We start from the raw sequence: 23957 nt of genomic DNA, 5'->3' as shown, positions 1-23957 counted from the left end.
CATTAGGGGAAATTTACTGGGGTACAGGGAAACTCTCTTTTTGCAACATTTCTGTAAATCTAAAATTATTTCAAATAAAAAGCTTTCTCTTAAACCTTAATATAAATGTTGAAAATATAAGGTTAAGGAAATCTCTCAGAAATCAGATCAAGGACAGAGATGGAAAATAAGGAATAACAAGGATTTTAGAAGATTTGTTTAAGAAAACTGAAGAAAGAGAAAACAATGGCGAGGAAGTCATAAATGAAATAATTCAAGAAAACTGCAGAAGCTGAAGGACAGTTTCCAGATTAAAAGGACTTACCAGTTTCCAGTACAAAGACTCACGCCAAGAAACATGGCATTTCAGAACAGGAGGATAAAGAGAAGATTCTTCAAGCTTTAAAGGGAGAAAAATATATACGCTACACATGAGAAAAAGAAATCAAAATGACTTCAAACTTCTCAAGATATGTCTGAAATTTTGAAGATAGATTATAGGTTTTTAATATCTATATTTATTCACATTTTTACCCTCAAAGCAGATGTGAGATTGGTGGAGTAGAAATCAAAGTTGTTATTACTTACAGCAGTACCTGCATCGGCTCCCCACACCAGTACCCTACGGGTCACATGATGAGAGTCAGATGTCACCCTGTACAGACAGGTCTGTCTGAACTTATAAATCTGGGAGTTTATACAGGCCCTAAAACTGACCTTTTGAGAGAAGCCTGGACACTGTGGACCCCGAGTCATTAATATAATCCTTTGGAATGTAAATGACTGGCTCTATGCTCAGCACGTTCATCCCCTTTCAAATGGGCACATTTTGGGAGATAAAGCTCCAAGTCCTTCTGGAGTTATCTAGGCTATTCAACTACCCTTTAGCCTCTAAGGCTAGTTTTTCAACCCAGGTGCCATTAAAAGTTTGCTCAAAAAGCTCTGATTGTGCAGGAACATGAAATTATTCACTTCCTGACAGGTTATTTCCCAATCTAGAATTCTAGCCCGAGGCCAACCATCAATAAGAGTGAAGGTAAAATGAATCTCAAAAAGTTCACCTTCAGTTCACTCGTCAGATTGCAGATGTGCTCCTCCACCAAAGCAAGAGAGTATATCAAGAAAAGGAGGACAGCTTGGGATAAAAGAATACCTTTTTTCAGTAAAATTTGCATTTCTTTTAGATGCATCTCCAAAGTCTGAGAATGTCCTTAAAACAGGAGCAGGAAGTACGGTTTTATGATAGGAGAAGATAGGATTCAGTAGCCAGAGAGGGAAAGATTAGGGCCTGAGGTCCCCGGGTAGGGAAAAACACCCATTTTTGAACAATGCTGGGAGTGTCCGACCACAGCAAACCCCCTCAGGCATAAGGTTCCTCTTAAGAATGTCACAGTTACCACCTACTCCCCCTTCAAGTATCCCCTCAGGGATTTGACCAAAGACCTAAGTATGGCCAGAGACCACCCCTCATACCATGGAAACGAGCCAATCAGGAATGGACAACCCAGCACCTAGAGCTATCAAGCCAATAAGAGTAGAACCTGAGAAGGAACAAGGGGGAAGGGAAGGGAGAGGGCTGACTAGAACCTTATAAAACAAGGACCCTTGCCTACAGTCCTTAGGCAATCATTTTAAAAGGTCCCCTCTCTAGAGAGAGCTTTCCTTCTAGTCTTCCTCTCTTAAACACTTTTTTTAACGTTTATTTATTTTTGAGAGAGAGACAGACAGACAAAGACAGAGAGCAAGCCGGGGAGGGGCAGAGAGAGAGGGAGACACAGAACCCAAAGCAGGCTCCAGGCTCTGAGCTGTCAGCACAGAGCCCTACATAGGGCTCAAACCCACAAACCATGAGATCATGACCTAAGTTGAAGTTAGAAGCCTAACTGACTGAGCCATTCAGGCACCCCTCTCTTCTTCCTTTCTAACCTTATACTCTAATAAACTTTTGCCTGCTGCTCATTTTGTGTCCACCTCTTCATTCTTCGAAGCAGCGAGAAAATGAATCCTGGGTGTTACAGTAAAAAAAAAAAAAAAAAAAAAAATCCTGCAACAGTTTAAGCTATTTCACTTAGAGTCTGTGACAGTTTGTGTGGAATCATTCACATTCCCTACATTTTGAACAGTAGCATAAACTTAAGAAACGGTCACCAGTTCCAAACGCCTCTCCTTTGTTATCTCTCATTGGCATTGAGGAACCTGGATGCTGTGATCATCTTTGGTGCCCATTTGGAGTTAAAAGTAGGTCAACTTCAAGCAATTACATTACAAACGCCTACAGGGTTATCCCAACTAATTAAATAATTACAATAGGCTTGAATCCTGAAATAACTTTAAAGACCATCTAATACAAGCCCCCTTTTTCAAACAGGGAGATGATTCAGGAAGATCAAATCAGTTGCTCAAAGTTTGTACAGTCAATTTAAGGCTAAGAAAAAACTGAAATTCAGGAGTCTCATCTTTTTGCTGATGGACTGAAAACAAGAATGTTGTGTTTCCCGTGCTTAAGAACTTTCCACGGATTGTTCACATAATTCTCCCTTGATTAAATCTCATGTTACAGATGAGGAAATTGAAACCAAGAGAGGTTCTATAACTTGTCCAAGGCCATGCAGTTCGTGGTGGAACCAGGATTCACACTCAGCCAGTCTACACAGAGAGCCCACACTCTAAATTACATATTGGATGTGTCACTCGCACGAACAGTCCAAAATTTTTCAGTAGAGAAAAATCCCCACAAAACTAGCTTCAGAGATTTTACTCAGGGCTCCAGGAGTGCCTAGGTGGCTCAGTCAGTTAAGCATCTGACTCTGGATTTCGGCTCAGGTCACGATCTCAGGGTTGCTAAGACTGAGCCCTGCATCCGGCACTGAGCTGACAGTGCTGGGCCTGCTTGGTATTCTCTCTTTGCCCCTCCCCTGCCCTCACTCTCTCTCTCAAAATAAATAAACTTAAAAAAAAAAAAAAGAAGTGCAGTGCCCCAGCTAAAAATTCAGATGCTGTATACAGACCAAGAGCAAAAACAATACTTGAAGATAACTAGTAGATCCTCATAGAGAGTAAAAATAAGAAACAACAAACTTTAGGAACTCAAGAGTTTTAAATCCATGGATGCTAAGGGCACCTGGGTGGCTCGGTAGGTTAAGCCTCCAACTTCAGTTCAGGTCATGATCTCACAGCTCTTGAGTTCAAGCCCCACAGCTGCTTTAGATTCTGTCTCCCTCTCTCTCTGCTCCTCCCTTCTCACTCACTCTCTCTCAAAAATAAATAAACTTAAAAAAAATTTTTAATCCATGGGACATTTGGGTGGCTCTGTCTGTTAAACATTAGACTCTTGGTTTCGGCTCAAGTCATGATCTCACAGTTTGTGAGTTTGAGCCCCACACTGGGCTCTGCACTGCTTGGGATTCTCTCTCCCCTCTCTCTCTGTCCCTACCCTGCTCACACTCTCTCTCTCTCAAAATAAATGAACTTAAAAAGAGTAAAAATTAAAAACTTTAAGTGTTTTAAATCCAATCTTTCAAATCTTACTCTTTTATATTAGGAAGTTTTAGAAAGAGCCAAAGCTTTGTATAAACTAAATAGATCCTGTATATATATTTAATGATTCTACTTCAGGCCACTTGTAGTTCAGAGATTAATCTCTCTGCAGTTTGCAGAATCAAAGAACTTAGATTAAGTCTATTTTACTTTTGCCCAGAATGATATTTACCTCTTAATATTGTGAATTAATTACTGTGAACTATAAAGCTATCTGATGCCCATTAATAACTGATAATTAATAATTAGCATATGGTCTAGTTCAACTCTGTCACCAAATTTAAACTGCTTTCTCTGCATTAATATCACTTAAAAAAATAAGAAAACTCTTATGATCTCAAAATTCACATAAGTGAGTTTGGGAAAATAATGATAAATTGTATAGCATCTAAAATTAATTCATCCCTACCAGTTTCATTCCTCTCTTCTGAAGCCCATATTTTATTCTAGGGTATCCAGACTATTAAATATAATCTTGTTGGCACTGATCAGGCCAACTGATCCCATAATTTTCCAGTCTGATTAATATTTTCTGTTTCTTATTAGCTGAAAGATTGTGGGAAGAATCCAAACAGCCAAAGCATTCACAATTTTCAGAGAAACAGCACGCACACACCTACCCATTATTTACATGTAATTATGTAAACAGCAGAAAAATGAAGTGTAATTAAGAATCCCAACTATTAACCTTCCAAACATCTCTGCCGCCCTGTTTGAAGTCAGTGATATTTTAAATCATTTATATCTGATCTTGAAAAGCATTTTTAAGCTAAATTTCTTATCTATCACTTATGGAAAAAAATGAGTTTATCTTTTGAAATAAACAAGAGTGCTATAAACTGCAGGGACTCACCGTTTGTACTTTGGCTGAAGAAATTAAGAAAGATTATGCAACTAACCTGAGGTGGTGACATAGCTCGAAAGCAGAGTTAGAATGTGAAGTAAAACTTTCTAGAGCTTTTCAGAGAGAGGGGGTGGAAGGAGAGGCAGGTAGGATCTCCTAACATAGATAACCATTTTTACAGAGTCAATTTTGACATCAAACTGGAAGGCCTTTTCCTGCTGTGGTCTGTCCAGCTCACCAGATAATGGAACTTGTGTAGGAGGCCGACGGGCAGCTTTGTGCTGTGCTGCAAAACATCCATGACATTCTATCTGCAGCCTTCTGTTATCTGGGGGCAGCCTCTAGATCAAGGTAAAACAGTGTTTAGTATTTGGTCCTTTGCATGGGAAATGTCCTTGAGAAGTCAAATTATTGGGACGAATTTATTATAGAAACCCAAGGAAGCTGTTTGCATCAATGCCCCTCTCTCTCTTCCATCCACCTCCCTAACAGCAGACTGATGTTGGTAAAGATGTGCACAGGGCCACATCCATCTGGAGGCATATGGACCTGATATTCTGCTCTGACTCTGATAACAACTTGACCCTGGCAGGATTTTTAACTTGAATCTTGATGTCTTTGTCAGTACTAGTATGTATATCAGAGAGGTCATAAAGCATACAAAGAGATTGTGTATATAGTGCCTGATACCTGGTAAATATTCAATATATGCTAGGTTTTGGTAAATTCCTGATTCTCTTGACCATCTAGTGATGGAAGTTCAAAGTGAGATGTAGAAGCAAAAAGCAAACAAACAAAAACCCAGCAGAGCCATCAAATCACTTACAGAAATCATCCATCTCAGGAAATCTTCAATGTGACGAACAGAAAAAATATGCAGCCAAGAATCCTTTACCCAGCAAGTCTGTCATTCAGAATAGGAGAGATAAAGGTTTTCCCAAACAAAAACTGAAGGAATTCATCACCACTAAACCAGCCCTACAAGAGATCCTAAGGGGGACTCTGTGAGTGAAATGTTGCAAGGACCACAAAGTACCAGAGACACCACTACAAGCATGAAACCTACACATATCACAATGACTGTAAACCCATATATTTCAATAACACTGAATGTAAATGGACTAAATGGCCCAACCAAAAGACACAGGGTATCAGAATGGATAAAAAAAAACAAGACCCATCTATTTGCTGTCTACAAGAGACTCATTTTAGACCCGAGGACAACTTCAGATTGAAAGTGGGGGGATGGAGAACTACTTATCATGCTACTGGAAGTCAAAAGAAAGCTGGAGTAGCCATACTATATCAGACAAACTAGACTTTAAATTAAAGGCTGTAACAAGAGATGAAGAAGGGCATTATATAATAATTACTGGGTCTATCCATCAGAAAGAGCTAACAATTATAAATGTCTATGCACCGAATACGGAAGCCCCTAAATATATAAAACAATTAATCACCAACATAAGCAACCTTATTGATAAGAATGTGGTAATTGCAGGAGACTTTAATACTCCATTTACAACAATGGATAGAACATATAGACAGAGTATAAATAAAGAAACAAAGGCCCTGAATGATATATTGAATCAGATGGACTTGACAGATATATTTAGAACTCTACATCCCAAAGTGACAGATATACTTTCTTCTCGAGTGCACATAGAACATTCTCCAAGATAGATCACATACTGGGTCACAAAATAGCCCTTAATAAGTATAAAAGAATTGAGATCATACCATGCACACTTTCAGACTTTAATGCTATGAAACTTGAAATCAACCACAGGAAAAAGTCTGGAAAACCTCCAAAAGCATGGAGGTTAAAGAACACCCTACTAAAGAATGAATGGGTCAACCAGGCAATTAGAGAAGAAATTAAAAAACATATGGAAACAAATGAAAATGAAAATACAACAATCCAAACGCTTTGGGATGCAGCAAAGGCAGTCCTGAGAGGAAAATACATTGCAATCCAGGCCTATCTCGAATAAGAAAAATCCCCAATACAAAATCTAACAGCACACCTAAAGGAAATAGAAGCAGAAAAGCAAAGACACCCAAAGCCCAGCAGAAGAAGAGAAATAATAAAGATCAGAGCAGAAATAAACAATATAGAATCTAAAAAAACAGTAGAGCAGATCAATGAAACCAAGAGTTGGTTTTTTCAAAAAATAAACAAAATTGATAAACCTCTAGCCAGGCTTCTCAAAAAGAAAAGGGAGATGACCCAAATAGATAAAATCATGAATGAAAATGGAATTATTAGAAACAATCCCTCAGAAATACAAGCAATTATCAGGGAATACTATGAAAAATTATATGCCAACAAACTGGACAACCTGGAAGAAATGGACAAATTCCTAAGCACCCACACACTCCCAAAATTCAAACAGGAAGAAATAGAAAATTTGAACAGACCCATAACTAGTGAAGAAATTGAATCAGTTATCAAAAATCTCCCAACAAATAAGAGTCCAGGACCAGATGGCTTCCCTGGGGAATTCTACCAGACATTTCAAGCAGAGATAATATCTATCCTTGTCAAGCTGTTCCAAAAAATAGAAAAGGGAAGGAAAACTTCCAGACTCATTCTATGAAGCCAGCATTACCTTGATTCTGAAACCAGAGACACAGCAAATAAAGAGAACTACAGGCCAATATCCCTGATGAATATGGATGCAAAAATTCTCAACAAGATACTAGCAAATGGAATTCAACAGCATTTAAAAAGAATTATTCACCATGATCAAGTGGGATTCATTCCTGGGCTGCAGGCCTGGTTCAATATTTGCAAATCAATCAATGTGATACATCACATTAATAAAAGAAAAGAACCATATGATCCTGTCAATAGATGCAGAAAAAACATTTGACAAAATTCAGAATCCTTTATTAATAAAAAACCCTCAAGAAAGTCGGGATAGAAGGATCATACTTAAACATCATAAAAGCCATTTATGAAAAGCCCACAGCTAATATCATCCTCAAGGGGGAAAACTGAGAGCTTTCCCCCTGAGATCAGGAACACGACAGGATGTCCACTCTCACCACTGTTGTTTAACATAGCGTTGGAAGTTCTGGCATCAGCAATCAGACAACAAAAGGAAATCAAAGGCATCAAAATTGGCAAAGATGAAGTTAAGCTTTCACTTTTTGCAGATGACATGATGCTCTACATGGAAAACCCGAAAGACTCCACCAAAAGTCTGCTAAAACTGTTACATGAATTCAGCAAAGTTTCAGGATACAAAATTAATGTACAGAAATCAGTTGCATTCTTATACACTAATAATGAAGCAACAGAAAGAACAATAAAGAAACTGGTCCCCTTCACAACTGCACCAAGAATCATCAAATACCTAGGAAGAAACCTACCCAAAGATCTAAAAGACCTGTATGCTGAAAACTACAGAAAGCTTATGAAGGAAATTGAAGAAGATACAAAGAAATGGAAAAGCATTCCGTGCTCATGGATTGGAAAAATACATATAAAATTCGTATGGAACCACAAAAGACCCCGAATAGCCAAAGTAATATTGAAGAAGAAGACCAAAGTGGGAGGCATCACAATCCCAGACTTTAGCCTCTACTACAAAGCGGTAATCATCAAGACAGCATGGTATTGGCACAAAAGAGACACATAGACCAGTGGAATAGAATAGGACCCACAGAATTGGACCCACAAATGTATGGCCAACTCATCTTTGACAAAGCAGGAAAGAATATCCAGTGGAAAAAAGACAGTTTCTTTAACAAATGGTGCTGGGAGAACTGGACAGCAACATGCAGAAGGATGAAACTAGACCGCTTTCTTACACCATTCACAAAAATAAACTCAAAATGGATGAAGGACCTGGATGTGAGACAGGAAACCATCAAAACCCTAGAGGAGAAAGCAGGAAAAAACCTCGCTGACCTCAGCCGCAGCAATTTCTTACTTGACACATCCCCAAAGGCAAGGAAATTAAAAGCAAAAATGAACTATTGGGACATCATCAAGATAAAAAGCTTCTGCACTGCAAAGGCAACCGATGGAATGGGAAAAGATATTTGCAAATGACATATTGGACAAAGGGCTAGTATCCAAAATCTACAAAGAACTCACCAAACTCCACACCTGAAAAACAAATAATTCAGTAAAGAAATAGGCAGAAGACATGAATAGCCAGTTTTCTAAAGAAGACATCCAGATGGCCAATGGGCACACGAAAAGATGCTCAACGTCACTCCTCATCAGGGAAATACAAATCAAAACCACACTCAGATACCACCTCATGCCAGTCAGAGTGGCTAAAATGAACAAATCAGGAGACTATAGATGCTGGAGGAGGTGGAGAAACGGGAACCTTCTTGCACTGTTGGTGGGAATGCAAACTGGTGCACCCGCTCTGGAGAACAGTGTGGAGGTTCCTGAAAAAATTAAAAATAGATCTACCCTATGACCCAGCAAAAGCACTGCTAGGAATTTACCTGAGGGATACAGGAGTGCTGATGCATAGGGGCACTTGTACCCCAATGTTTATAGCAGCACTTTCAACAATAGCCAAATTACGGAAAGAGCCTAAATGTCCATCAACTGATGAATGGATAAAGAAATTGTGGATTATATGTACAATGTAATACTATTTGGCAATGAGAAAGAATCAAATCTGGCCACTTGTAGCAACATGGATGGAATTGGAGAGTGTTATGCTACATGAAATAAGTCAGGCAGAGAAAGACAGATACGATATGTTTTCACTCATATATGGATCCTGAGAAACTCAACAGAAGACCAGGGGGGAGTGGAAGGGGGAAAAAAAAAGTTACAGTGAGGGAAGGAGACAAACCATAAGAGACTCTTAAATACTAAGAACAAACAAACTGAGGGTTGATGGGGGTTGGGGGAGGGAGGGGAAAGTGGGTGACGGGCACTGAGGAGGCCACCTGTTGGGATGAGCACTGGGTGTTGTATGGAAACCAATTTGACAATAAATCTCATATAAAAAAATAAATAATTAAAAATTTAAAAAGGAAAAAAAAAAGAAATCATCCCTCTGAGGCTTCTTCCCTCTGATTGAAAACAGAAAATGACTACATTCCCAATAAGTTTAATAACAGAAGATGCTTTTGCAGAACTCCATCAGAATGATGGGCTATCTCATGGTGATCTGAAACCAACAGAAGAAATACCTTTTCTATTCTGGTTTCCATTAGCTGACTTGCTATCCTATGCTTTGCACATCGTCATCCTTAACTTGTTGGTGGGCTCTAAGGGAATGCCTACTGACTGTGTTGTCATTTCAGAGCTGCTGCTGAACATATTCTGTATTGCTCAGTGAGCTCCCTTCACTACGACCTTCTGAGTTATTAATATACTTGTTAAAAGCTGCTAGAAGCCCAGATTATTGTTCTTTTATACTTCTAATTTTCTTTCTATCAGTACCCTTTCTTGATGTCAGGATCCATTATTTTTAAGAAATATACCATACTTAGTCTCATATTACCATTCCTCTTTCCAAAATTACCAGTGAGATAAAATGAGAACCATTCCATGGAAATGGTAATATTTAACAAGTATACGTTTCCAGTGTATATTCAAAAAAGTCATTCGAGAATGCTCCTTTTGGTAACCACACATTTCCTGACTATCTATAACCCTTAATTACTCTCTGAAGTGTGTTCTAGAACTGGATTAAAATACATATCACAGACTTTTTTTAAAAAGCACTTTGTATATGTGTGATAATTATTTGTAAATCTTTGTAACATTCTATAAAACTTAGAAAGGCAATCATTAACCCGCCCCTGAAGAGTGAGCTGTGATGCGGGAATAGGGTCAGTGCTGTTGTATGCCTAGCGCCCGCTCTGGTACCTGGCACACACAAGGCATTCAATAAGCATTTGTTGACCTATACACTTTAATCAACACATTAAATAAAGTGATTTCAGAGTGCCTGGTGGAGCATGCGACTCTGGATCTCTAAGCCCCACGTTGGGCATCAAGCTTACTTAAAAATAAAATTAAAACAAATTAAGTGATTTCAAACTCGAGAGCCAGCTCTCCAAATTTCAGCTTTGACCCTGCCATCAGATACGCCCCCCAGAAAGCAAGGAGCCATCCAGAGGCCAGGGTTTACACTTGGCCACAATCCAAGGATCCACATGAATGATGGGAGATTACAAAACCAAAGACAACTCTAAAATGAATACACGAGCGAGCCACGAAGGGACTGAAGCTTACAGAAGTGCATCTGGAGACACTTCCAATTTAGAAGACTAAGTGAGGTTTAGGCCTACAGCTTGGGGCTAAAGATTATAGACCTGACAGATGTCAGCCAAAAGAGAACTTCAATTTTGCTTCTACTTCTCTGATGAGGATGTCCTTTGGGAAGAAGGGAACATTTACAGGGCAGCTAAAAAGCAGTAGGGGCTAGGCTAGATATTTCATATTGGTTATCACATATAATCGTCACATGTGATACACCTTCATTTTTTGTTTTCTAGTGTGTTGATATTTGCTTTTCTAAAACCGAGCGTATTTCAGACGACACTCGACCTTTTCCTTCCTAGTCTGTATGAGTTCCAGGGTGATGTGTAGCCTTCTCCCCCAAAGACACAACCCCAGGAATCTTGGTCTTCCTTTTAGTTTCAGAATCCCAGTTTACTCAATCACTTTGCTCTTCTTTTGAGAATATTTCCATTAATCTTACATAAAATTCTTTCTACAAAGTAAGACTAAAGTATATCAGTATACCAGAAATCCCCATCCCTATTTTAGAAATGGCAAAACTAAATTAAGGCTCAGGGCAGTTAAGAACTTGCCTAAATTTACACCATCTAATTTCTAAGCAGAACCAGGATCCAATTCAAGTTTGCTTCCAAAAGTCTTTCCACTAAACCACATTTCCTTATCAGGATGAAAAAATTTGCATGAATATTGCTAATTTTCATGACCTCTCTTGAAGGGATCACGAACATACACAACTGCTGAAAACTGTCATAACCCAGATAAGTTACATCTAGAAGCCCTAACATAAAATTAGCGTGGCAACCTTTAAGGAATCATGGATGATAGGTGATGGTCAAATGGCATCTTCATTTTTTAAAAAAGAACACTTAAGACTGAGAAAGGAAGCACAGTCTGCTAGGCAGGAGCCACATTTCTTCGGCCTTTGTATCTCCAGGGTCTAGCCCAGGGCCTCATACACGATGCTCAACAGATGTTCAATGAATGATACACTACCTTACACATCTCGGGTCATCAAAGAGATGAAGAATTAAACTTAGTGTGTATAGCTTCAAGAGGCAGAAATTCCCAGTCACAAGGGGGTATGCTACAATGAAGACAAAATTCAAGAAAACAATGAGCAGTTAGGGCTATCTCAAAATGGCAGTGTATCATGAGGGGGGTGGGGAGCTGCCAATCACTAAAGTGCTCATTAAGTATGAGAATGACGCAGAATGACCTAAGGCCCTCACCTCTGCGATGGTGGTCAGTGGTCACCTTGCCTCCAGCCTGCCGTCTTGTCTCCCATTCATGGCGGTGGGGAGGGGGTTGGAGGTTTGGGCGTCGGAGAAAAGGGAGGTAGAGGTTCAAGGTAAATGACAGGAAAGCGAGAGTTCTCCATTATTCACTTCCCTGGAAGCCTCAACTCCTTACATTATACCAGTCCTATAACACACTTACAGGGAAGGCTTTCATGGCTGCTCCGGGAACCGGTCACCACTAACAGCATCACTCAGGAAAATGAATTCCAGGTTCCCAGTGACTCGGCTATCCTTGTACAACATAATCCATTGAACTGGAGACTGCATAAATGTGCACCTCGATTTTTTCTTCAACAAAATAGTAGGAATTTGTTAGCATCTGGCTCACTTGATGGTAACTTCTGTGATTTCTAACAATCCCAAATTCATGAAGTTAATCAACAGGCAATTAACCTAAAATTCAGATTTCCTAAAATTCTCTGTCACTGCCAATATACTGCACCTTGGCATAAAAGTTAAAATCAAGCCTACAGACATTTTCTTTGTACAAAAGGAAAAAAGTAGCTGACTTTCAGATAATGTGAAGGTAGTAACATTAACATTTAGAATCTCCTTTCCTCTCACATCGCAGATTCAGGGTCAGCATATTTCAGAATTAACGCCCTGTGATTGGAGGTCTAACATGAAGGCTTCACCATCCAGGGGACCACTCAAGTTAGCTGGGTGGGAGAGGCAGTCTGAAAGACCAGAGAACAGGAAAGGTTCCACGTCATGACTTTGCTGCCACCAAAAAACAAAGGGAACATGCATGGTAGCACACATACAGACCCCGTAACCGGTGTTAGCCACGGTAAACCACAAATTCATTTCTCATGCAAAAGTGGACAGATGATAGGTATGTGCATAATACAAATCAAGTGCTGAAAATTAAGCTTTTTTGGGGTACCACCGAGACTCTGGTTTCACTGAGGATCAACACCATGTGTTTAACTTGCAACTCTGTGTAAAACCATGATGAAGATAGCATAGAACATGTGCTTCGGCAGAAAGCTGGATGTGTGAAACGTTGCTATGAAAAAAATGAAAACAGGAATAACAGAAGTATATTTTCTTTTATATACAAAAATGAAGCCCCCAAAAATGGTTTGTTGTAGTAGCTATCGACAAGACGTTAAATTATTTTTCCTCTGCTTTGGTTAAAACAGCCAAGGAGCGCCAATCAGTTCCCCTTCCACTAACAGCATATAAACACAGTGACAAGACTACTTTTAGGACAGAATAAACGACTTTTAAGAAAGAAGATTAAATTAATTTTAAACTAAACATTTTACCAATAAATAACTTTCTTTAAAAGGTAGCATCTCCATCCTATGATCTTGGGCACAACATATACATCAAGTTAAAAAATAAAATTTCTCCTGTAACAGCAATTACAGGTGTTAATGCAACAAGTATGAAATGAAATTACTTTAATGTATCTTGAGAAGAAAAGTTCTAGGAATCAAAAATAAATTTTGAAAAATGACATTTTCCTAAAATCGTACATTCTAAAATAATTGACTAATACTTTATTACAGAACATAATTCAAACTATTTTGGCATTTCAATATATTCCTAAAGAAATGGTTAAAAAAAAAGTTTGCATACACCAAAACTGGAACAGTGTTTATAATTCTGTTTATGACTATGAAATGGCAACCAAATTCTACTTAAAACTATAACCACCAATGATGAAATATACTTCAAAAAAATAAAAATTTGGTCTGATAGTCTTTAATATTGGTTAAAAAAGAGACTGATGTTTGCTGCTTATGAAAGTTATTTTAATCCAATGTGCAAAAAAAAAAAAAGTGCAGCTGTCTACTTTTACTTGAAATACATAAGACCAACACTTCTACACTATTTACACACTTAAAAGATTTTCAATTTATTAATTTAAGTAACGATATTACATCTCCTATAAATCACGTGCTGCAGAGAGCCCAAACGCTTGATGACATTCTCTTAAGTGACACACATGTATCCGAAGAAGCATACCTGTTCTTGTCCTAATTTGATCCTAAGTAAAAATCCAAGTTCAAAAATCAATTGAGAATTATTTTGATCTAGAAAATCTTGGAATTGTTGCAAACATGAAAACCTTGTCCCTGAGAGCAGGTTCCTATTCCCCCTTTGCTATCCCTCTAATAACTGGTCTACCCCACAAACCGCATCTGCCGCCGAGTGACAATGCCCCAAAAGAGAGGAACAAAAAGAACTCAGCCCCCAGACTACCATCATCCCTGTGGGTTTGCTCAGCCTTGTGTTCGGGACTTGTGACTACATCTTTTGGGGGAAGTGCGGGCAATCAAAACGAAGAAACATTTTAGCAAAGCAACCATCATTTGTCCACAAAAATAGTGAAAACCAGTGATATAAAATTAACAAACCGAATACAAATCTAATGCCATTCTGCACTTCTGGAACTTGTGTTCGTATCCACGCGGTGTTCTTGGTCAACCACCCACCAGTATTTTCTGCATCTACATGAAGTACTCTTATTAAGTTATTAAAAAGGCTGTTTTGACTGTGAAGTCACAAATAAGCGTGATGATCAGGAAATCAATTTACTTAATTATCACTCTGTGCAATACACTCACCAGCGCAGCAAGTGTCGAGAGGAATTAAAAATGGAACAGAAGTCTCCTACTTCTGAACTGGACACAGGAGTTCTCAAATTAAAATCGTAAAAAAGAGGGAGGGGGACTTACTGGCGACATTACCACCAGACACCAGACAGGACAGTGACACTGTTTGGTCGGAACCAAGGAACCTTACTTCCTTGCAAAGTTTTAAAACTACCTAACCAAGCACTGCCTTAAGTCCAGCGAGTACAATGCTCTGTAAGTTTCCACAAAAATACAGCGACTGGCGTTCATGTACGACGAACAATGCGGTCTCAGTCTCCAGGGCTCAGGCGAAGCGGGGTCCTGTCCCATCACCTCTAGCTACAGGCTATCGTTTCCAACTGCTGCTCGGCTTCAGCGGCCATCGCTGCTGCCTGCAACTGTTCTGTCTCACTCTGGATGGCACTGGGGGTCACCTGCTTCCTTTCACTGTGCATATTGTTCTCGTGCCTTTTCAGATCAGACGCCTTGGCAAATGCCTTGGTGCAAGAGCCACATACAAAGGGCTTCTCCCCTCTGTGTCTTCGTTCGTGGTCTTTGAGGTGGGACTTGTGTTTGAAGGCTTTGTCACACATGTGGCACGCAAAAGGTCTCTCGTTACTGTGAACTCTCTCGTGCTTCTTTAAGTCTGGGGCGCGGATGAATGATTTTCCACACACCTCGCAACTGTAGGGTTTGTACCCTGTGTGGATTTTTAGGTGTTCTTTCAGGTGGGCCTGTGTGGTAAAACCTTTTGTGCACATTTCACAGACAAACGGCCTGTCTGCCGTGTGGAGTTTCTCATGCTTCCTCAACCTGCCTTCGTCGGAGAATGTCTTACCGCACGCCTGGCAGGCTATCTGCTCCCGATGGTGGCCATAGAGTAAGTACTCGAACTTCATGTCACTGGCGGCTGTCGTCCAGCCTGGCGTCTGTTCATCCTTCACTTCACTCATTCCGTCGTTAAATGTTAAGGCTTGAGGGGTCTGGGACCCCAAATCTTTCGATTCCGGGGTCTCCATGGATTCTACCTCCTGCCCGTAGCAATTTACCTTCCGGACTTCCTCACTCCCCAGCTCTTTTAAGATTGCTTCCTGAACCCTGAGCGTTGTCGTCGGCGACTTGCCGTCCTCCTGACTCGGGGGGGTGCCTTCTACCGTGTCATCGGAAGGACTGTCATCCTGGTCTCCAATTTCTTCCACGTCATCATCCTGAGTGTCAGCAGCATCTCCAATGGGGCGATTTATTTTGAGGCAATACTTACTCTTTGACTGGCCGTTGTTTTCATCGGGACTGGAGACATCACGCTTCTGAGTACAGAGTTTATCCAAAAACCGGATACCAAGAATCTGACCCGATGACATCATTAGGTTGACATCTTCTTTTTTCACAGAAATCTTTGCTGTGTACATGTAGTTCAGGACCTCTTCGAATATATCAGAACGAAGAAAATCTATTTCTATTACCGAAGAGCTATCAACCTCAAGCTTCTTGAAAAGCTTTTTAAAGTAGGTGCTGCAGGCGGCAAGAACACACCTGTGTGCTCGGAATTTCACATCTTCGACCACAATGGCGATATCACAGAATTCTCCTTCCAGGCGTTGTTCGTTTAGTGTTTTCAGAAACAGAGTTTTATGATCGTCGTCATTATATTTAATGGTTTCAGACATACTGATGAAAAACTCCTGCAAAAGAATTGTTAAAAACAGAGTTTCAGATTTACGACTGATACTTTTTCCACATACAAAACACAGGTGGGCTTTCATTTCCTTATGAATTTTCAGTAGCTAGCAATTTCACAAAGTCAATGTTAGGAGTGGTTCAAGAACAGGAGTACGAAAGACTGGGATATCCATCCCAGCTTGGGGATGGCCATGTTGTCACTTCTATTCATCTTCAGTTTAAAAAGTATTTGTTTAGTAATAATAACAGCCACTTTGAGTGGGCACATAATACATGCCAGACCCTGTTCTGTGTGCTTTGCGTGCCTTCACAAAGGTACTGATTAAATAACCTTAGGACACAGGCATTCCTACCCGCCACCCCCCCCCCCCCCCACCTTTTATACATGACTTTAGGAACCTGCTCAATACTCTAGTTATTTAGCTGGGACTCCAATCCAGGCAACCTACCCCAAAACTTGTGCTTCTGACAACGAGAGGTAACGACAACAAATAACCTCAAGGTTTAAGAAAGAGGTGCGAGGCCAAGAGCCTCTACTCCGGTCGTGTCTACTCTAATTCCGTGTACAGAAGAGATTCCGTGAAACAACTAACAGCGCTCAGTGTTCTACTTCCTGGACAGAAGAGACGCATCACTCCCGTAGAGCTAGAAAGAGATACCATTGCCAAAACATCCCACTTAGTGTTGTCTTCTGGGGTTTTTTTCCTCACCGGCCTTGGGCTACTTCTGAATGAGGGTTATGGTTTAATATGACCCTCAGACAATCAGATGGCATTTGGGAGGGCAGTGATAAGTGTCTTCAGTCCACCTGGATGCCTATCTATCCGCCATCCGGACGAAAGCGTCATCGGGACTGGATGTGCTTGGCAAGTGCCGTATTTTATAAGCTAAAAAACTTCTGAACTGGCATGAGACATCTGGCGCAAAAGACCGTCCTAAAGAATTATCTTTTTAAAAGAATGTGTTCTGTATGATTTCTTTTTGAAACATTGTTTTCCTTTTATTTAACAAAGCATTCTCCCCAAAGAATCAAGTTCTAATGCATAACCGATACGTGTATATATCCTACTGTGCACATACGTTATACGTTGTATACGTTATACACACTGTGTTTTTTAAAGCAAACACCAAACCAGATTTTCAAGATTTAATATCCAGAGTTATAGTTACCATGAACAACTCAGGCTATTATCTTAATGCTTCAAACACCAAATTCTTCAGATCAGAATAACTCTGATCAGGGATGCGCCAGTCCTACAAGAGAAAAGGACAAACAAGAATAAGGTAGGACCTTCCTCCATCCCAAATTCTAAACAAGAATATTTTCAAGAATTGATTTTAAAAAATAAACTTTCCTTTCTCGTCCTGCCACTTGCACATGTACCCATTTTCAGGTTGGGAACAGAGAGGAGGGTGACTGGCAGCATCAGGTCCAGCTCTGAACAGATATGAATGAGAACAGATAAAGGCTGTGGCACTTGGGGCGTGCAGGGGCGGTACACTGGGATTAGAGGAATGGGTTGGAGAACCACTAAGGAAGTCCTAACAAAGCCCATGCCCAGATTTGCACAGAGGTTCATAGCTACACAGACACAGAAAAAGCCAGTAAGTATCCCCTACCCCCACTATTTCCTGCTTGGGCATGTAGCCCTCCACCTTTATTTCTAGGCTCATAGAAGCATATAGTGTGTACGTTTTAAAAATCAATATAAAGTCATAGACGTGTCCATACCCCACAATTAACCCTGGAGGAGAGAGAACAGTAGCTGCTTTCTTCTTTCCATGCTTCTATGTGATGTGCACCTATCACTTAAACTACACTGCTCTTCATTGTTGTAATTGAGAAATCCTAGTGTTTTCACCTCTATCCCTACTGGGAGACTGAAAAAATTCTAGCTTTTAGGGGGTTTTAACTCTTACCATAGGGACTCCATCCTGCAGACGAATATTCTGAAAAACATCTTTCCTCGACTGAACAGTGAGCACGAAAACTTCGGTGTGGTAGAACCAAGGACTGAGCTGCAATATTCTTCCACAAAAATTGTGGTGCAAGAACCGAACTTAGAGACCAACACTATGAAGACCCTCCAAAGTTCCCTCTCCAGAAAAACAAACACACCCCTAAGCTGCCTAAAGTAGCAGGGGGTTTCTCATCTGCACACGTGAGAGCTGGGCAACATTACTAATAGAGTTGCTGTGGACCCCGCCAGTCCCTTCGATGTACCTCGGCCTGCAGTCATCTCCAAGGGAAGGCAGCCACGCAAAACCTTCCTACCTAGTCGCTTCCCACTGTTGTAACTCTCCCTAAGGCTTGTGGGATAAAAGTGCATGGGACTAGGGAGAGGAGTGGCCCTGCAGTACCCATGGCGACACACCACGGTGCTGAATTTGGTGGGATGGAGGGTGCAGTGTGATATTTGGTCCCCACTCTCTCGCAAGATCGTCGAGGTCCATTACTTTCTGCTGAGACGTTCCAGTTGCTAAGTTCAGGTGAGTTAAACCGGCCGTTGCCAGTATTTGTGTAGGTGCAGGGAAAGATGTAGTCCCAACTACACCTCCAAACAAAGCTGCCCCTTTATTGTGGTTCTCCAAACCGCTGGCGCGCTGGGCCGCCGTTAGAGAGCAGGGAGCGGGGGCTCCAGCAAAGTCAAACTTACATAAGCAGCGGCAGCCGCCTCCCCTACCCCGGAGCAGCCGCGACAATGGCGGCGGCGCGACTTCCCGGTTGAAAGCTCGCAACTTCGGGATGGGGAGGAAGCAGGGAACGAAGCGCAAGACCCAAGAGGACTTCGGAGCCTCTCAGGCCTCGCTCTCGTTCCTTTCGGCCCGGGAGGTGGGGGGTCGGATAAGGCCCTTTGCATCCCTTCCCAAACAAAAGCTCCCCGCTTCGCAGCCGGGAGGTGAAAGAGCCACTTTCCCTTTCAAAATCGCAGTCCAGAGCAGGCTGGGGGCCGCGGCTCCGCGCCCAAGAGGGAGGGCCGGCGGCGGCGAGCGGGAGCGGGAGCGGGCATGCAGCCCGGCTCCGCAGCCCCGCGCCGCGCCCCGCGAGCCCGGAGCTCGCGCCCCGCGCACTCCCCGGCCGGCTCGCGCCGGGCCCTCCCCCGCCCTCCCGCGGCCGGGGGCGGGGGCGGCGCGCGGCCGGCTTCCAAGCTCCGCGGGCGCACCCGGGAGTGCGTGCGCGGGGGTCCCGGCCCCCTCCGCGGCAGGCAGCTGGGGGCGGCGCGGAGGGGCCCGCGGCTCGTAGGGGCGGCGCCCGGCGGGCCGCGCTCCGCGCCGGGCTCAGAGCCGTCCCCACCCCCACCCCCACCGCGGTGCACTGCGGCGGTGCGAGCGGGGGCGGCCATGAACTCCGCCGCCGAGACTCGGCGAGCGCGCGCGCGGGGCCGCCGCCGCCGCCGCCGCCCGGCCGCTACCGGAGCCCGCTCGCCGGCCTGCGCGGTCCCTAGGGCGCCCGGCCCCTTCGCCCGGCCCGGCCCCGGCCCACGCCCGGCGCCGCTCGCATCGCGCCGCCAGCGGCCGCCCGCACATCCTGGAACTGGCTGGTGCCCCAGAGCTCGGCGAGAACGCGCTTCTTCCGGGCCGCCCCGCCGCGCCGGCGGCCGGCCGCCCCCGCGCCCCCGCGGCCGCCTCGCGGATGGCCCGGGCCCCTTCCGCACCCCCGGCCCGCGCTTACCTGCAGCCTGGCACAGCCACAGACACTCGCCGTGGGCTCCCCGCGCTCACTGCACGCAGGCCGGGGACGGGTTGGACGCGGGGCGCGGGGGCACGGTGGGTGGCAGTGTATTTTGAATTTTTTTTTTTTTTTTGGAGTTTGGGGAGGGGGCGGGGTGGGAGGGAATCGTGCACGTCCCTGATGGTAGCAGCCCTCCTCCTGCACGAGCACAGAATGTCTAGCCGGCCGTGAACACCCCCACCGGCACCCCCCCCTTCCCGTGCATGCGCGGTGCGGGCTGGGGGGAAGGCGCGCCACCGGCTTGCGCAGGCACGGAACCCGACAGGGCCTCTAAATGGGCCTGCAAGGAAAGGGTTAATCCGGGACCTTGCGACGCTTTAGGATGGAGTCTACGGGGCCGCCCCCGGAGGGCCCTGGCCTGCGCACGCGCGCGCACGCGCGCGGCTTGGGGCGCGCGGAGCCCGCGCGCGGGAGAAGGGGTGGGCGGGGCGGGGGCGGGGCTTCGTGAGCAGAGTAGCGTAAGCACGAGCGCCGCTCGCGGGCACCCGCCCTGCCTGGTGCTCCCGCCTCCCGCCCAGGCTCCTGGGCTCCCGCCCGCGCCCGTCGCCGGCGCTGCGCCGGGGACGCGGGAGCGCGGCGCTCCCGTGCGTGTGCATGTTCGTGGGGCAGTGCCGCCCTCGGGCGCGCGCAAGTCGGGCGCTGCGCCTGCGGGGCTCGCCCACGGCTCCAGGGTGGGGGTTCCGGGCACCTTAGCCCTTCGCGCACACTGGCAGAGGCTCGGACACGAGGTTTCGGACGTTGTGTCTTGGCTGGTGTTGCTGGTGTCTTACGTGTATTGGGAGAATGATAGGCGCTCGACAAACGTTAGCAAAGCAAATGAATAAAATGCCATCTTTCATTTGGAATGTGAGGGGTGACCCGAGTCACCCAGGAGAAAGGGAACACCCATAAAGCTGTGGATCCAGCCAAACCTGTGCCCCCGCTCCCGCATTTACCCGAACACTCTGAAATCTCGGGGGCTGGAGGCTCTCGCTCTTTTGTGGCAGTAGTGAGATTGGACTTAATTTCATTTGAAGCTTCCTCAGAGAACTCTGAGAACAGCACTGTTCTTAACATCCCTGTTCAGCAAAAGTAATGGCTCTGTTAGTGTTCAAAGCATGTCTTGTTCCTTCTGATGGTGTGGCTGGGCTTGTGTCTGGCATATGGGGACCTGGGAAGTCCCTTCCGCTCCTGGGGTTTTCTCTTCACCCAAACATAGGAAGCGGGACAGCACTACCGCATGTCCTTGGAGTTGCTTATGCTGCTTTATCATACCTGCTTTAACAGCGTTTCACAAAAGCACGCATGATTTGACATCTAAAAATTAGAATAGGACCTTCCTCTTGGGCTTGTGCGATGATTACGTAGCAAACATTTAAGAAATAATATCATTGGCTGTGTTCAATTCTAAAGAAATTCTAGAGGGTTTCAGTTGATTTTATAATTGACATGCGTTTCAATGTTCTGAACGATAGATAATTTTATGCACATCCTTTTTGATGTTCACAAAAGCATGGCATTTAGGACGTCTGCTGAATGAAAAAGGACAGCATAGACCAGTTTTAGGGGTCAGACATCCAGTTCCAATATTAGGTACATTGTTTAGCTTCTCTAAACCTCACCTTCTTATTCTCTGAAATGGAGATAAAGGAAGCACCTAATAGAGCAGTTGCACGGATTAAATGAAATAACGCTTGGTTAAATGCCTAGCTCAAATATTAGCTCCACGATGTTAAATGACCTGCCCACTCTCCATAGATAGTGGGTTTAAGTGGCGGGGCAGGACCGGAACGGCCGAAGTTCATGCTGGCACCGGATCCCTATGTAGCCTCCTTCCCTCTAACGCCACGGCTGGGCCTGTTTATTCCTATTTACACAGATTTTAAGATTACACTTCAATCCTGTTTTGTATTTAAAGGGGATGATAATAGTACTGTATCATAGGGCTATGCTATCAAGCAACAAGGTTGCGACTGCCTGTACCAGTGGTGGGCGTGGCTAGCACTTCCTTATGGTTCATCATCTGATACCGTTCCCCATTCTTCCATACCACGTACTTGCCGAGGTTCACGAACTCAGTCTGCGTGTGTTGTCTGCCTCCTTATGTAAAGAAAAACAGTCTGTTTGCGTATGGCTAGGTAAAGTCTTCCCAGCACCGGACTCATCTGAGGAAATGAAAATAGTTCGGAAGAGATCTCAAGCACTAGACTGCACTTCCCAAGTGACAGATTCCTGACATCTAGGCGTCAATTAACCCTCTTCTCTCATTCGTTTTATGGGCTCTGCCCATCTGTTCCTTGCTTCATGAGGATCACGGGTCTGAGGCTAAATTAAAAGGGCAACTCCATGGGAAGGCAGAGGGAGGGAATGGGAAACCATACAGGAAGGGCCTGACCCGGACCTGGCACTTTGCCTGGTCACCAGCCTTAACTCGGCATTGTGCAGCACTCATTAGGCCCTCGATAAATATTGGTGACAGGTAAGTGACAACCCAGAACTCGATACCAAGGAGAGTTACAAGGGCGCACTGTGGGACTGATGAGGAGGGGGAGGTGAGGGCCTTCCTGAAATGCACCAACCTGAGGCCCTTGAAGGAAATCTCTCTCTCCCACTATCATTGTGTGGATTTCTCTGTCCAAGTACTTGGCTGGGAGCCCCTTATGTCTCCCCTGGGATGCCCACAGACTCCTCCTGAGTGGAGCCTGCTTCTAAGAACTGTGAGGCCTGATGTATGGGGTCTGTGGTATGGAATTTGAGGTGCCAGGGCCTAGGGTGGTGATGGAGCAGCTCCCAGAGACCTTTGGAAGTGTTAGATCATTGGGGTTCTCACAGTTGGGGCGGGGGGGGGGGAGGCTGATTTCTCTATCACACCGACCTTGGGCCCTCTGACTGGTTTTGACCAGTGGAAGATGGGCAGACAAGAGAATGAGTGAGTTTGGAGAAGAGGCTGGGAGAAGCAGTGTGTGTTCTGCTGTGACTCTTGTGCTTGTGTGGTCCACAGTGAGAGGACCATGCCCACGATGCTACTGCCTCTACCGCCTGGGCCCCTCAATGACAGGCACACCTGGGAGAATGAAGCCGATCCAGAACCTGAGCCTGGGCAAGCCCAGGCTGATCGGCAGATCCATGAGTGAGAAATAAACACTTGTTTTTGTAAATCCCTGGGAGATTGTGTTTTGTGATTTGTTATCCCAGCAACACCTGATATGCCTACACAAGGAAGAATGTCCCATCAAGGGCCAATAAGCAACCTGCCCTCATTGCTCTGAGAACACTGGCTACAGTAAATGAACAATAAATATATCCAATCCCTAATAACACAGAGGTAGGAATACACACATTCAACAAATAATCACATGCATAATTATAGACCTGCACATTGTAACGCATGCTTTAATAAGTTAAAAAGCATAAGATGTGATGGAAAAGAGGAACTAATTTTGACTGAGAAACCAATAAAAGTGTCTGCAAAGATACACATTTAAGGTCTGAAGGATGAAGGATAGGCAAAGAGGGGAGATAGCATTTCAGGCACAGGGGGAACACTATGAACGAGCAGGTGGAAGGAGCTAGGTGTGCCTGAGGCTCTGACAGAGTGCCAGTCACTCTGTCCTGCAGACTGGAGCACAGTGAGCATGGCCTGGGTCAGTGGGAACGGCAGGGCCCAGCACGTTCAGGAACTTGTAGCTGCAGTGAGGGGTTTGGCTTTTACACTAAGCACAGTGCGAGCCATCAGAGAGGGTTTTTCCTTTAAACTAACATTTACTTAGGTAAATTTATTAGTCTCACGACTAGAATAGATTAGGCCCATGGAATGCAGACATGGACTTTGAATTTCAAATACCTCCAATGGTGAGACCACTCATGTAAAACTCTTGCCATGGTTTAGGTTGTGGGGGATGTTTTAAATACAATCAAGTGAAATACTAGCCTTCGTTATCTAGCAATAGGACAAAAAGTTAACAATTTACTCATGACATTTACTTTAAAAAAATGTTTATTGGGGCGCCTGGGTGGCTCAGTTGGTTAAGCGCCCAACTGTGACTTTGGCTCAGGTCACGATCTCACAGTTTGTGGGTTCAAG

At 44.0% G+C, this 23957-nt stretch overlaps 1 protein-coding gene and 1 long non-coding RNA gene across 5 annotated transcripts; one reads left to right on the top strand and one right to left on the bottom strand.

Annotated features, from left to right (window-relative positions):
* Positions 1-12926: 12926 nt before the first annotated feature.
* ZBTB14 (zinc finger and BTB domain containing 14) lies at positions 12927-19976 on the bottom strand. 4 transcript variants are annotated; one of them, XM_086682535.1, is made up of 3 exons: positions 19835-19976; positions 17332-17599; positions 12927-16163 (listed from the first exon to the last, which is right to left on the bottom strand). In XM_086682535.1, the coding sequence occupies exons 2-3, from the start codon at positions 17332-17334 to the stop codon at positions 14817-14819; spliced, it is 1350 nt and encodes a 449-aa protein (XP_086538661.1). In that variant the 5' UTR covers positions 17335-17599; positions 19835-19976; the 3' UTR covers positions 12927-14816. The 4 variants fall into 4 exon arrangements, with proteins under 4 accessions (XP_086538661.1, XP_086538662.1, XP_086538660.1 ...); XM_086682536.1 differs by having other exon boundaries at positions 17332-17415; XM_086682534.1 differs by lacking the exon at positions 19835-19976 and adding an exon at positions 18082-18506.
* Positions 18537-23031, top strand: LOC147575512 (uncharacterized). The gene is made up of 2 exons (XR_015242468.1): positions 18537-18651; positions 22875-23031. It is a non-coding gene; the product is annotated as an uncharacterized LOC147575512 (long non-coding RNA).
* Positions 23032-23957: the final 926 nt, after the last annotated feature.

Source organism: Puma concolor, chromosome D3 (genome assembly GCF_028749965.1).
Source record: "Puma concolor isolate L17-30 chromosome D3, mPumCon1.1.hap2, whole genome shotgun sequence".
Classification (NCBI taxonomy): Eukaryota; Metazoa; Chordata; class Mammalia; order Carnivora; family Felidae; genus Puma; species Puma concolor.
This window is presented reverse-complemented; position numbering and strand designations above follow the sequence as displayed.